General features: G+C 39.5%; 1 protein-coding gene across 1 annotated transcript; it reads right to left on the reverse strand.

Moving 5' to 3' along the window:
* Positions 1-1644: 1644 nt before the first annotated feature.
* On the reverse strand, positions 1645-14119 carry lratb.1 (lecithin retinol acyltransferase b, tandem duplicate 1). Its single transcript, XM_068307815.1, has 17 exons — positions 13798-14119; positions 13238-13338; positions 12722-12791; positions 12112-12242; positions 11924-12012; positions 11743-11842; positions 11417-11460; positions 11188-11265; positions 8797-8993; positions 6946-7010; positions 6703-6809; positions 6524-6626; positions 5503-5602; positions 4531-4570; positions 4258-4397; positions 3692-3800; positions 1645-1659 (listed from the first exon to the last, which is right to left on the reverse strand). The coding sequence occupies exons 1-15, from the start codon at positions 14036-14038 to the stop codon at positions 4265-4267; spliced, it is 1599 nt and encodes a 532-aa protein (XP_068163916.1). The 5' UTR covers positions 14039-14119; the 3' UTR covers positions 1645-1659; positions 3692-3800; positions 4258-4264.
* Positions 14120-15142: the final 1023 nt, after the last annotated feature.

Genomic DNA, 15142 nt, shown 5'->3' on the forward strand with positions numbered 1-15142 from the left:
CATTGTGTGTTTTACGTATGCTTTTGGGTTAAGGTTGAATGCTGTTATTATTAAAACCTTTGTGTCTGTAAGTAGTTTTAGGTGTGTGTGTGTTCAGCTTTAATGAGTGCTGGAGGAGCACTAATGAAGCATCTGTGGCGGCAGGGAGGCATTTCAGGGTGTGAGAGGAGATGCAGGTCATTGAAATTTACAGCCTACTCCTCTTCATTAGGCTAATCGTTAACACACCGCGTTGTGCGTCATCGCTCACACACACGTCTGCCACCTGTGTTCAACCCTTTACCCGTCCCACACCTGACCAACACTTCAGCTTCTCAGTTCAGACCCAAAGAAATCCTCACCGATTCATGCCAATAGTTAGACGTCACAGTCCGCCGTATCCAATCGGAGTGTTTGGAGCTGTTCAGACTGAAGACGTATCTGTCCATATCCGACACGAAACTACCTCCCGAATGTGGTTTCAATCCGTCCCACAAAAATCAGATATCATGTGGTATGGGGCTGTTACAAACAGACTACAAACGAGATATGCGATATCAATCTGGATGGGCTAAAAATCGAATATAGGCAACTAGTCTGAACAAGGCCTTATTTAATGTGTATAAGGCAAACCCTCCATTCCTGCTGCTGACCCTTAATGCATACGTCCCCTGTAGGGAGTAAAGTAAAAAAAAGAGTCAGTACTTTGTGAGATGTGAACAGAACATTATGAAAATGACAGGATATTTATTTATTCTTCAGGGGAATGTAATCTTAAATTTGTTAATGTGTGCATGACAATATAAAATGTCTTTAAACTGAGTGGTTTTGGTTTGTTTGAGTTCCTGTAATGTAGGAATCTGGACCAGCGTCTTCCATATTGAGCACACCCCAGAGATGTGGGACACTTTTATAACCCAGTTCAGGATAATGACTTTTTAAGGTGGATCTTGTGGCGCAGCACTGACTCTTATTTGTTCAACCACAGACTGGTTTTTGCTCATTTGTGTTTCATTGCCAAAGGCTGATGTCTGACTGTCATTAGGTACATGAACCACATAATCATTGCTTCCTCATCCCACCCCCATGCTTCCAAACACACACGCACGCACGCACACACACACACACACACAGAGTCTCTGCTCACCGTGTGACAGCGTTGGTTACCCCAGGCTGGATGAGGTGGGAGAAATATTCCTGCACCAGAGCAGCAGTCAGGTGTTTCTTCAGGTAGGGGAAGAAGAGGGGATGACGAGAAACCACCCCTGATGAGAAACAGAGAGAAAACTCTTACATTCAGCCCCCTTAATATTTCTGTCTCTTTAAAATTAAACTGGCACTCGGCACATGGTCAAACAAATGTGCCATCTTCACAAGTTTATGAAAATAAATTCAATAGATTTTTCATATGTGCATGTTTAAGTGAAGATATCTAAATTGTATATATGAATTTGAACACTAAATGTGCTATTTCTGCTTCAAATTCAAAAAAGAAGTCCAGCATCTGTAGCTAGACTGCAGAAGTGCTGGGCTGTGCCACATTCTAAGTAGAGCATGGACCCATCGGCACCCTCTTAGGTTTGAAGGGTTTCTCACCGATGTTAGCAGAATCTCCTTTGTCTCCGCTCCTGGTATAAGCCAGTTCCTCCAGTCTGTAGCTGTGGGGTCCACCAGGCAACTCTGGGTAGACAGCAGAGAGCACAAAACATTTTCATGCTCACAACATGTTTCTTCAGTTCAGCAAACAGCTGTGAAACACAGAAACAGACCCAGGCTTTTGATTTCACTTCCCAGTTGTTGTTATTCTCATGCAGCCATTCAAGTCAGGTCTGGAAGCATTCTATCTGTATATGAGAGGCATTCTTTCTTATGGGTTCACTCTGTCATAAAAGCTTTGTAGGTCTGTTCAGAAAAGTGTTTATTCTGGCATTGTAAAGGGACATGCTATGAAGGAACATAGGAAAAATAACACCGTTTAAAAGGCTGATTTTTAACCCAGGTGTGAATGCCACATTCAAACTAAGCTTCATTATTTAAAGCAGAGAGGGTTCATTGTGTCGGCACTAGTGTTTGCATTAGTGAACTTATTATGTGCATTTTTATATAATGTAATTTCAGCATTCATTCTGGAACAATGTGATTAGGGTTGAGCTGAGTACTCGTTCCAGACTAGTACCTGGTACAGATAACGCATTTTTGACCAGTACGAGCATGCTACGAGCAAAACTTGTCAATACTCGTGCTCATTCATTCATTTTCCTGACCGTTTCATCCGCTTGCGCGGGTCACGGGGAGTTGGAAATTATCCCAGCTGGCATAGCTGAAGGAAACTCCTCAGAACTGACTGTCTTCACGCCACTCACACACAGCGCCCGCCCTTCCCTACAGAAACACTACAGAGACTCTCTGCACCACTCTGGCGCACATGCAGACATTGACTGATTTCTCTGTGCGTGGTTTGACTGTAGCTCACGTTGCTTTTCTTAGGTTTTCTTCAGCTTGCCCCTATTTCGGTCTATTGAAGGTTACTTGGTGAACTTGTTTCTTGTTTTGTTGCACGTACGCGATGCATTTAACCAGACAGAGGTGAAAACGGCTCGTGTCACTTCGCCACCACTCCAGTCCTTTTTTATTTAACCTGATTGCCCTTAGTTTGACATTTTCTCACTTCATTTCAAAATGATAATTTAAATACTGTATAGATATTTTAACTGTTACATAGCGCGCACACACATACACACGCGCGCGCACACACACACATATTCTCTATCTCTCTGTAACCCAGTCACTCAGTCAAACACACATGCACAAACAGACACACACACAAACACACGCACACACACTTTAATAAACTTTGTTTAAATTTGTGTGGAAAAAAATGGCAAGAACATTATGTGGTAAAAAAAACTAATTGAAGAACAGTTTGATCATAAAAATATTTAAAAAATTAAAAAGAAAAAAACTAGAAATTTGTGTTGAGTATGACCATTCTTGTTCATGCATACTTTGTAGTTCATAATTTCCTATTGTATGTGTTGTATTCATTAATCCACTTCTGGTTCTGAGATCATAAAAAACTTGTTCTGTATATAGTTACTTTACTATTGTGATTCATTCATTTTTTATCGCTTTATCCGCCGCAGTGGGTCACGGGGAGCTGGAGCCTATCACAGCTGGCATAGGGTGTGAGGCAAGGGAAACTCCGAGCACGACACTAGTGCGCCGCGGAGCCACACAAAGACAGACAACCACGCACACACACACACTCATACATTAAAAAACAAAATACTTAAGAATATTCATGTTCTGAGTTCATTAAAAAAAATTTTTTTAAGTACAGTAGTTCTCTTACTTTTGTGATCAAAAACATTAAGTTGAATCTCAATTTTGAGGCTGTTCTGTAAATAGTTTTAAAATAAACAATACATATAGCAACTTCAGATAAATATGTATCAATTTCAGACTTAAAGTAATCTACCGATTTAATCCCCGCCCATTTTAAGTAAAGATATGGGTACAGATAATTTAGATGGTTGAACAGATACAGATAGTAGTGTACTTGCTCATCCCTAAATGTGATATTCAAGAGCGTTTGTTTCTGTGCTGCTGCTATTTGGAGGTAAATGGTAATATATCGCCCCCTGTAGGTGAACGCCAGGATCTCCATGTCTTTCCTGTAATGAATAAATCAGATAGTGAAATAGACACAGACCTGTGTCAGGTTCATCCTCTGTTGGACTGGAAGGAGCATCATGCTCTGTTTCTTCAGGCCCCGACATTGTGAGAGACTCTACTAACTCTCCATTCCTGTGAATGTCCACCTACAGATACATCAACATCAGTATGAATGGGAATGTAACAGCATATAGAAAGATGATTTTTTTTTTTCTTGCATCCCGTACTTTCACTTTTTGCATTTAACAAAGTCTTAGTGAAATGCTAAATCTTTTCAAAATAACTCTCATATCAGCCAAAATGTTTTGGGGTCTTTTGTGAACAAAGCATTATCTATCGCCAAGCAGCAGCGCTCCATACGTGCAACTCCAACACATCTTCATCTCTCCTAGTTTGGTCTTTCAATTACAGACTGAAACTTAATATACAGACAGTGCCAGACTTATGAACACAATATGTTCTGAGAGGCTGTTCATAAGCTCAATTGTTTGTAAGTCGTTATATATTAAATTTTAGTTGATAATTGCAAGAAAGCACTGGGAGATTAGTGTTGGAGATGCGCATACAGAGCAGGAAAGCGCAAGTACGTTTATGAAGACTTACCAATAATTCAGCTCACCAACGTCCGTATTGTGTTCTTAAGTCGGGGACTGTCTGCATATTTTTCTCTGGCAGCTGAAATCAAACTTACCTTCAACTGACTTTTGGGATGGAGGAAGAAAAAAGGCTTGAGAACAGGAGAACTGGAAACAACAGAAACAGAATGAATACTATATAAAAATGATTTCATACATGTTTTGATATAAATATGATGACAAAATCCTATCAAAACTAATGAAGAATTAATATATATTCATGTTGAAATTTTAAACTTACACTCTGGGCCGTCCTCCAACAATGCCAGTCAGTCCGGGAGCTGCGAGTATGAAAAAGGTGAAGAGGAAGATTGGAGTAAAAGAGTGAGAAGGCTTTACTTTTAAAGCACACAAAGACACACATCCTAACAGTTTTACAGACTTTAGGGGTTAGATAGCTGGCCTGAATTCAGCCATGTTTGCTTCCAGTTCAAAAGCAGGAATCAGAAAGAGTCACACAGAGTTCATGCTGAGAGTGTTGTAAATTTGAACTTATCGCTGTAAACAAAAGTATATCTGGTGAAAAGAGATGGCAATGACCCTGCTTATCCACGGCACTACAGCCTGCAGCATCCTGATGAATGCTCTTTCCTCTGTGTGGTCTCAGCCAAAAGTATAGATGATGTCAGGGTAAATGGATCTAATATGTTATTATGAAATGACACGGAGGGGCCCTCAAGGAACAACAGTTCTCCAGTTAATACCCGGGAGCAGATTATAATGAAACCAGAAGACACATCTCTGTTCTGTCCCAACAAACAACATTTTTGATTGATGATGATTTAAAAGACAAAATGCCACAATATTTGTTGGATGGAAATCAATTTTTTTTTCCATTAATGAATGAGAATAAGTCATTTCTAAACAAGCGCAAAAAAATAGTCCTGGGATTCTGATACTGTTTCATAACAAAATTTAGGCCAGGCTCCATGAACATGTACTTTTACATTTAATGTCATGCATATTTGGACCCAACAGAGAGTAAAGGTTCACAAGGACTTTAAAGACTCCACAGCGAGCCTCAAGTGACATCACCTATGTTGACCTTAGTTGAAAACTACATAAATTAAGAGAGAGGACCAGACCTCTGTGGATTCTCCCCATCTTGGCTACATTGGCTGAAGGTATGCACACAAACCTATAATTATCTGTAAATGAGATGTATAGTGGGTGGAAGGATTTGACAAGAATGAAATGAGACATGTATTCTTACCCATGCCAGTCCCTGCAGGGGCAATTTCTCTGGAAAAGAGTTCTAGAGCTTTCTTCTGTTTGTGGTGGACGGCCATCCAGAGGACGGCCTCTCTGGAGCCCTGCAGACACACAAGAAACTAAATATGTCCAAGGTCGAGACTTTTATTTTACAGACTTCTGGTGATGGCTCAGGACGACTGGGAGGAACTAAGAAGAGACGAGAGGGATGACCTGAGAGAGACTTCTAGAATTTCCAGTTTTCTAAAAACTTGAAGAGAGAGAAGACAAAGGAAGGTGGAGGCAGAAGACTGAGGTGAAAAAACAAGAAAGATGAGGAAAGAAGATTAAAAAAAGAAGAAGAAGCAACCAATAGAATTGACAAATAAAGCATGGAAGGTTATTCAATTCAATTCAAAAACGCTATTTGTCCCCAAGGGTCTTAGAGCAGCAGGACTGGTGCAAAAAATGGAAACGTAGAGTGCAAAAAAAGAACAAAACCAAGATCTCGTAATACACAAAACCAATACTGACACTAAAATTCACAATAAACAAATATACACAGTATAAACAGGGATGTAAAATGAGATACAAAATATACAAAAAGACTGTAGAAACTATAAAACTATAAGATACTGTATCCAGAGCAGGAAGAAGTGTGACACAGGCTTAACTCCGACCCTGAACTGCTTCTGGTAGAGGAGAGGTTCTGGATGGACAGAGGAAGGATGACACAAAAAGTGTTAGAGGCATGAAACAGGCTTAAGTCTGGCCCTGAGGGAGATGGATGAAGAGGAGGATGAGGAGGAAATACAAACTGAAGAGAGAAGACAAACATGCAAAGAGGAGTTTTTTTTCCTCAGCAAAGGCTAAATCTTCACCCTTAGTGTCCTTACTTCTGAAAAGGAGGGCTTCTTTCCATGCACCTCTGCTTGTTTGTTTGTTTGTTTATTTGCATTTTCTTCCATTCTATAGCTTCAACCACAATAGAGGTCTTTTTTTAAATTTGCAGAGAATTTCTGCTGTGGGTGTTCCTGTGTTACCTTGGTCTGAGCGTTTGCGCCATACGTGTCCTCGGCTCCAAGGACCTGGATGTTGACCGAACTGAAGTCATCCAGACCTAACTGCTTAAACATGCTCCTCGTCCTACATGCAAAATAGATATAAAAATATAAAAAATAAAAAGTTTATAGGCAGCATCTGCAGACAGGGTCATACTGACCGTCCGATGATGCTTTCGGCAGTTCGCCGGGCCTTTTCTGCTGCTCTTGGTCCTCCGACTGGACACACTGCGGTCGTCCTGAAGCCATCCATGTAGGTAGCACACACCTGGTAGAAATGAGGTGAGCAACATTTAAACTGCATCTGACTGTGTTTCAATTTGGAATTAAGACTAAATGGATTCATGCCAAAAAACATAACAAAACACTGACATGTATAACAGTAATATAATTTGATGTTTTACCTTGTAGTCATGGGATGGAGGGAAGCCTTTAGCCCCAGTCACTCTGACGGCACCTCCTTCCACACCTGAAACAGTTGTAAGGAAAAGAAACAGTCATACTTAAAATTTATTTTATATATTTAACAAGAACATCTTCAACGTGATGATATGTTGGACATATTTGGTCAGTCAATGTCAGACGAATTCAACTCTAGGAAACTGAAAGACATTTTAAATTACACCTGATATACATTCTATGAAAAGGGAGTCTCTCTCTTTCTGCAGGGTCCATTTTCACTGTAGGGAAGTTACATGTGAGGCTTGAAAAGGAGAGACCTCCCATGACGAGACAAAGAAGCTGAAATGGAACAGAAAGAAAACTCTCACACAACTGTGAGATTCTGCTGACCTTAAACACTTGAACAATATTTTGGAGTCTGACCTCTGTCCTCTTGCATCCTACAGACGCCATCATCTCCTTTAACCACCTGCTATTTTTGTGAAAGTGCTGAAAAACATTCCCCGGCCTTTTACTCAGCCTTGCTTGAACTGGCAGACTCAATACAGTTCAGTCTCAGTTACAAAATATAGTAAGACTGGAAAAACACAGGGGTCAAAAAAAGGCTTAAGTTGCTCAATTATACTGATGTATTTACATTTTCAGTGACAACAGGGGCATAAAGTTCACGTCTTTCTGAGAGGAAATTCTGGTCTGGCCTGGTTCTGACTGAGAACCAGTCTGTCTGTCCTACATGAGATAATATCACATGTGTCAAAGTAAAACTTCATTTGTGGAACTGCAAAATTTGATGGAACAAAAAATACAGTCCACCTTCTGTTGAAACCATCAAGACCACTTACACATCAAAAAAAAATCACCAATTATCAAAACAATAAAACATGAAATATGAGTGTTTCAGTTGGTCAGTTGAATGTCAGGCGGAGTGCGCCGACATGCAAATGGACTGTGTTTTAGGAATGTCAAAAGTAATGTTGATGAGACATCACGAACCTTAGCAACGAGCTTAGCAACCTCACCAGCATCCATGAAGCTTTAATTAATGTATGTGTAATTGTCTTGAAGGGTTGAACCTATACTTTAAACTAAAGTCACCTTTTGTCCATAGGCTGCTATCTCTGTCATAACTAAGACATTAGTCAGCTAATGTGTTGTAACAGCAGCAGAGGAGGGAACTCATCACACGTCTGGGAGCAGATCTTCTTTGGAGGCTTTATTCAACCTGTTAACTGGAGCGACTAAAGAAACTGATGGGACATCAGCAGAAATAAAAACTGCCTACATGGAGAAACACTACCATTGTGATATGGGACTATGTCACTGCATCAAAGTGAAATAATCCAGGGACTCTGTTGAAGAGCTTGTAAATCCATCATAGTAAATACATTTGACACACAGAATGTATTTTAACCATTAGATGAATGCTCTTACATGTAACATATGCTGTCTCTTGAATAGCTTGTGAAATATTCTGGATCTTTACATATTTTTAAATGAAGGTGAAGATTTATTCAGCTGTGTTTTTTTTTAATCTGTGAAAGAGGTGAGTGGAGGATCAGGGGGCGGGTTTTGGAGTTCATGTGACGGTCAGATACTGCAAAAGACCTCTAGATGGGTTCAGTCTGTGTGGATGGGCTGCTGTTTAGTTATGGGAGAAAGGAGCATTAATCACTAACTGCTGATTAAGAGTTTATGGAAGAGTTCAATTGGGGTTTGTTTAAGTTTGCAAGATGGATGTTTAAAAGTTATGAAAACAGTCAACAGTTCAGCCTATGGTCATGTCCTCGACAGAGTGTGTGTGTGTGTGTGTGTGTGTGTGTGTGTGTGTGTGTGTGTGTGTGTGTGTGTACCACCTTGTACTTCCTTGATGACCACCTGGCTGAAGTCACAAGTGACATCAGGCAGCAGGTATCGCTGTGGGTCTCCAATCTCATAAACCAGCTGCTCTGACACGGTACCGAAGGAGATAAGGCCGCCAGTTTTGGGTGGTTTGGAGAGGATGAAGGAGCCATCGCTGGAACATTCCACCACAGGGAAACCTATATTGTCCCTAAATACATAAATAAACACATAAAAACTAGTTATCACATATTCGCGCTGAAGCCCACACTATCCAGGGCTGTGTATGTCCTGACATGAATCCGAATACAAGGCCAAAAAAATATTTTCTTGAATATTTCTTTTTGTAGTTTTTCTGTAACAAATTACAAGTTACAAAGTTTTTAGAGGTACAAAATAGTTATTTTTATTGTAAGAAAACATAAACAACACTCCAGCGTAGAGTGCTGTATTCCCCCCCCCCTCTTCTTTGCAGAATTGTTTGAAAGCCTGTTTAAGGTCATGCCACTACAAAACCTTCATTTTGTGTGTCAACATCCAGTGAAGAGGCGACACCTCACACTTCGATTCGTCCGTCCATAACACTTTTTTCCAATCTTCCTCTGTCCAATGTCTGTGTTCTTTTGTCCATATTAATCTTCTTCTTTTATTGGCCAGTCTCAGATATGGCTTTTTCTTTGCCACTCTGCCCTGAAGGCCAGCATCCCGGAGCCGCCTCTTCACTGTGGATTTTGACACTGGCGTTTTGCGGGTACTATTTAATGAAGCTGCCAGTTGAGGACCTGCGAGGCGTCTATTTCTCAAACTAGAGACTCTAATGTACTTATCATCTTGCTCAGTTGTGCAGCGGGGCCTCCCACTTCTGTTTCTACTCTAGTTAAAGCCTGTTTGTGCTGTTCTCTGAAGGGAGCAGTACACACCGTTGTAAGAAATCTTCAGTTTGTTGGCAATTTCTCGCATGGAACAGCCTTCATTTCTAAGAACAAGAATAGACTGTCGAGTTTCACATGAAAGTTCTCTTTTTCTGGCCATTTTGAGCATTTAATCGACCCCACAAATGTGATGCTCCAGATACTCAACCTTCTCAAAGGAAGGTCAGTTTTATAGTTTCTCTAACCAGCTAAACTGTTTTCAGATGTGTTAACATGATTGCACAAAGGTTTTCTAATAATCCATTAGCCATCTCATGCAATGAGCAAAGACATGGTACCATTAGAACACTGGAGTGATAATTGCTAGAAATGGGCCTCTGTGTACCAATGTAGATACTGCACCAAAAATTTGCAGCTAGAATAGTCATTTACCACTTTAGCAATGTATAAAGTGCATTTCTGATTAGTTTAAAGTTATCTTCATTGAAAAAAAACGTGCTCTTCTTTCAAAAATAAGGAAATTTCTAAGTGACCCCCAACTTTTGAACGGTAGTGTAAGTTATTACAGTAAAACTTGTTTGATAATCCCAAACATATACATGCTACAAATAAGAAAAAAAAAGTTAAAATCACAAATTTTTCACAATACTGTATAAAATCTGAATGCTTACATTAATCATCCTCCCTGTTATGTCTAATCAGGGCTGAATCAGTGCCAAAGTACAGAAAAAGTAAAAAAGAAATTACCTCCTACATTCCCGATGCAAAAAGAAACCACTCAGGGTTCTGATCTCAACCGTTGGGATGACAGAACATAATTTACTGTGATTTAAGGTTGAGTTTGATTTAATGTTGAGTGACAAAAGGCTCACTTGTCTGTGGAGGAGCCCTGGAAAGTCAGATCACGTTTTAAAGTCTGTCTGTTACCAACAGGTGGTAAAACCTGGATCCAGTAGATGTGTGTATTTCTGAGAGATGCTCCAAAGCTTCTGGCCTTGGTGAGCCGTTGTCGGCAGACAGGTGGTAAACCTGGAACAGTTTCTCTCTTTTTGAGGTTTTGACCTCGATTGGAAATGTTTTGGGGTTATTGTGAAAGCTATGCACTACACAATGCACTACACAAGTGAGGGTAGTCTTTTATACACAAATATTAGGGCTAGACAAAAAAAAAACTGTATGTATGGTGTATGAAAACCAATAGCATAAGTTTTGGGGCAATCTAAGCAACAGAATAAGAGAGTGCTTAAAGAATTTTTATTCAGACAAACAGACAAATTTACCTCTGTGCTTCTCTGGTTCATCAGATGGACTTATGAACTACACAGTAGCCAAACAGTCTTCTCCAACAATTTTAGAAAAATACTCAGTGTAGGATTTATTGTTGGACTTTTGCAAGACATTCTGCATTTTTCTCCTTATAATCAAGGACAACCTACAGGTCAGCATCTAAACATTGTTTCAATACCTGGATAAATCAAGTTTTAAAAACTTTTCAAGGCAACTCCAGACCTATATGGGAAGCTTGTATCTTACCAGTCCGGAACTTTGTGCCAGTCGGTGAAGATTCCTCCTGTGCTCTGAGCTCCGCATTCAATCAGGTGACCTGCAAGACTAACACACCCATCCCCAGACACCAACACCCAAGAACCAACCATTTAACATTTTAAGATTTGATAATGTATTACTCTCCTATGCATCTGGCTTAAAAAATAGATACGTGAAGCACATTTGTGAACATATGTGTGTGTATGTGTGTGTGTACCTCCCAGCTGCTAGCAGATCGTAGTCAGTCTTTTCCCATCCAAACTACAATAGATAACAATCATAGAAACGAGTTATTGATCAGTGCCTCTTCATTAACACATAGTCAATACAGAACTGGGAAGAAGCTAAAAATGTAATGTTGAATAGCTTTTAAATTTGAGCACTAACAGCTCTGGAACCAATCCAACAGAAGCCAGGACAAAAAATACAAGTAACTTAAATGAAAGAGTACTATCTATTTTTGGAAAGCTAAAACACAATTCAATACATGCAAATACATGGAATCAATGGCTAGGACAGATGTACATATCTACTTGAACATACACTGTGTATGAGTGGCGCTAAAGCGAGGGCACTGTCCACACAGCGTCCAGTTACGATGATGTCCGCCCCCAGATCCAGACAGCGACGGATAGGAAGAGCGCTGAGACACAGAAATATTTTTGTCTCCTTGATAATATTTTGACTAAAGCCACATAAAGATTGTATGTCAGGGTGTTCATACCCAAGGTAAGCATTCATGCTATGGACTGTTTTAGGCAACAGTCGTCTGTTGTGACCGTCCGCCATCTTTACTTCAGACAGACTGGCTTTCTAGGAGGAAGAAGAGGAAGAGGAAGGAGAAGTCAAGTGCCAAATCCAAGCAAATATGTGGATGCACATGTAAAGAATGTAATGCTATTGAAGTCTTACTTGAGGCATGAGGTCATCACCGGTCACCACGACAACTCTGAGGTCCAGGCCACTCTTTTTAATGACTTCTTGAATTGCCTCAGCACAAGCAAGAGGGTTCACACCTCCTGCATTACTGATGACACGAATTCCTGTAGAACAGGGGTCAAAGTTTGGGTTCTTTATTTCTAAACAGAAAGACTGCTAGGCATTCTAAAAATAGCACATGAGACTAAAAACTACAATAATTATCATTAAACGACAAATTCTGTAGAACAGCAAGACAAACAAAAAAAAATCTGGGTCTGGTTGTACTCCAAATTTGAATACATTTGACCCAATCTCTCAGCCCAAACTCTTCCAAATGTTTGTGAAATTGGCTTCTGGGTAAACCTGCACATTAACAAACTAATAAATTGAAAGAGACTGGTGAAAACATCTTCACCTTTAATCATTTTTTAAAATCAAATCTAAACTAAAAGCAATCAAATAAAGTAGACACAACAAACTGAAGAGGAGGAAAATGTCGTGAATATGCTTTATGTTTTAACATGGAACCAGCAAGTGGGAGAACAGGTCACATGATGTGACTGATGGTTTTAAAGCTACATTTCACTGAGAAATCACTCACCTTTCCTATGGATGTCATTAATAAATGGAGCGAGAGCAACCTGGACAAAGTCTGGAGTGTAACCCAGATTCTACAAACAGACAAGAACCACAATGTCATAAAATAATCACTGTTATTATAATCACAATAATATAATAACAGTTATTAATAATCACTGTTATTATAATCACTATAATAATCACATTGTTTACCATGTGGTCTATATACAATCTTTTGGATGATAGCAGGGATACAGTGATAAAACTAACTTGTCTTGAAAACATACTGTATTTATGAAGTAAAGGGAACCTCACCAGTCTATTTATGGTCATGAATAGTACTGAAAAAAAGCCTTTTTAAAAATCTAAATATGGTCTGTACATGATCTTCTGTGCATCACAACAAGCAACACAATGATCCATATTAAATATAGAGAATACATGTCAGATAGAAAATCAGCATTTCACACGATGCCAGACAAACTACACTGAAGATGGACTCATTTGGCCGGTAAACATGCAAAAATGCGGGACTCACTGGCATCTTGGTCTTGGCAGCAGTGAGCAGAGACATGGTGATCTCACTAAGGTAGTCAAACACCAGAAAGTCCAGGTTCCCCTTATGGATCAACTGAGGCACTGGGAAAACACAAACATAGTCCGTTTGTTTTCATCATTTGTCAGGTATTCAACATATTGTACCTGTCAGTACATACAGTGTGTGTTCACCCCTTTGTTAAACTCCTATGAGTGTTTGAAGAAAAAAGTTAACCAAGGATGAAATGTTAACATTCGAGTCCCGCTCTGTGCGGATTTCCCATACTCTCTGCTTGGATTCTCTCCGGGTTCTCCACATGTTATTGTCAAACATTCTGATGCCAATGACAGTAAAAGCACAATAACATAATGATCAAGCGTTTGGCTGATCCATTATATATGTTTTCATTCAAATAACTATCATCCCTTATTAAACAAGTGCAAACACATTTTCCATTGTTAGTATGTGACATATGTAAAGCACCTGTAGGACGTGGGTTTTCTTTTAGCATTTTGAATGGCAGTCGTTTAGTCGACATCGTATTTATCGCTGTAACCTACCTGAGGTGGTTGTGTCCCCCCAGAACCCAGAGGCACAGCCGATCCGGACCGGTTTCGTCCTGGCAGAACTCGTGTAACATCTCGAGCTGTTATTATTGCCATGTAAAACACTTGAACACTTAGCATGCGAGCTAACTTGCAAAATCGTTAAGTTAAAACTCTGTTCGAACGTTCTGCCACGCGACAACCACCTAACAGCTGAAGGCACGTGACGGATTACGTAATGGAAATGTGACATCATTAGTATTTATTTAAGGTGAATAATAGAGAAGAGTGTTGAATTTAAACGGACAAGTTCAAGGTACAGTGTTCCATCCTTTAAAACAGTCCGACTGGAAACACGTCATGGTGGAACGGCTTCACTATGTCTTCACGAACTTTAACCCTTTAAAGGGTTTAAAGGGTGTTTGATACACTTGGCCTTACAGGATTTTGAGACTTCTACATCATAAGTTAATATTTGTTTCCCTCGTAAAACCTGATGTATACGATCAGACACATACATATTAATTTTGCACGCGAAAAAAATCCCATTTTAAATTCCTTTGTGTTTATTGTTTAGTATGCGCTATGCAAAAAGCAATGAAATCTTTTCTTTATTGTAATGAACCACAAGAAATTGTCTCAGTAAACTTTTATTTTACTTTGCTACAAGAGAGAATGAGTGAGGGATACAAGTTAATGTTAAAATGGGTTATAAGTCTCGCAGAATCATAATTCAGAGAGTGAGCATTTTTATACATAAACAAAGCACTCCAAACGGAAAAATAATAGTTTGTTATCATATACATATGATGGAAAGCTGCCAGTGGCCTTTAGTCTTGAAGACTAGTTCTGGCCAGTTTGAGTGAGACGATGAGTACAGCAGTTCTACTGTAGAGACAGTAAAATCAGCAGTCCAATTACAATATACAGTACACAGTATTTTGTCAGAAAATATTTAAATGCCTTCACGTGAGAGGAGAGGAAAGAGAAGGAAAAAGACCGAGTACAGATTCCATTCCAGTACGACTGGCATATGTTACAGAACGTTACAAATGACTAGGTTTTTCATTGATAATCAGTAGGATGTTAAGAATGCTGAAAATGATTCGACTTTGCATAAATAATCAGTAGGGAGTAAAGTGTTAGGGAGGTGATAATTAAAGCTCTGTAGTAAATAATTCTTCCTTTAAGTATGTCTGGGTTGAGCCTTTAGCATAATCGATTATAATTGAACAGAACAAACAAAATAATAAATAATTGATAAAATAAATTGACCTTTGACCTTTACTGAAGAGATCAGGATGCACCCTGGTTGCAACAGATGTACCAGATGGATGAGAATTAAAAAAGGAAGTCACGT

The sequence above is a fragment of the Antennarius striatus genome, chromosome 23, assembly GCF_040054535.1.
Source record: "Antennarius striatus isolate MH-2024 chromosome 23, ASM4005453v1, whole genome shotgun sequence".
NCBI lineage: Eukaryota > Metazoa > Chordata > Actinopteri > Lophiiformes > Antennariidae > Antennarius > Antennarius striatus.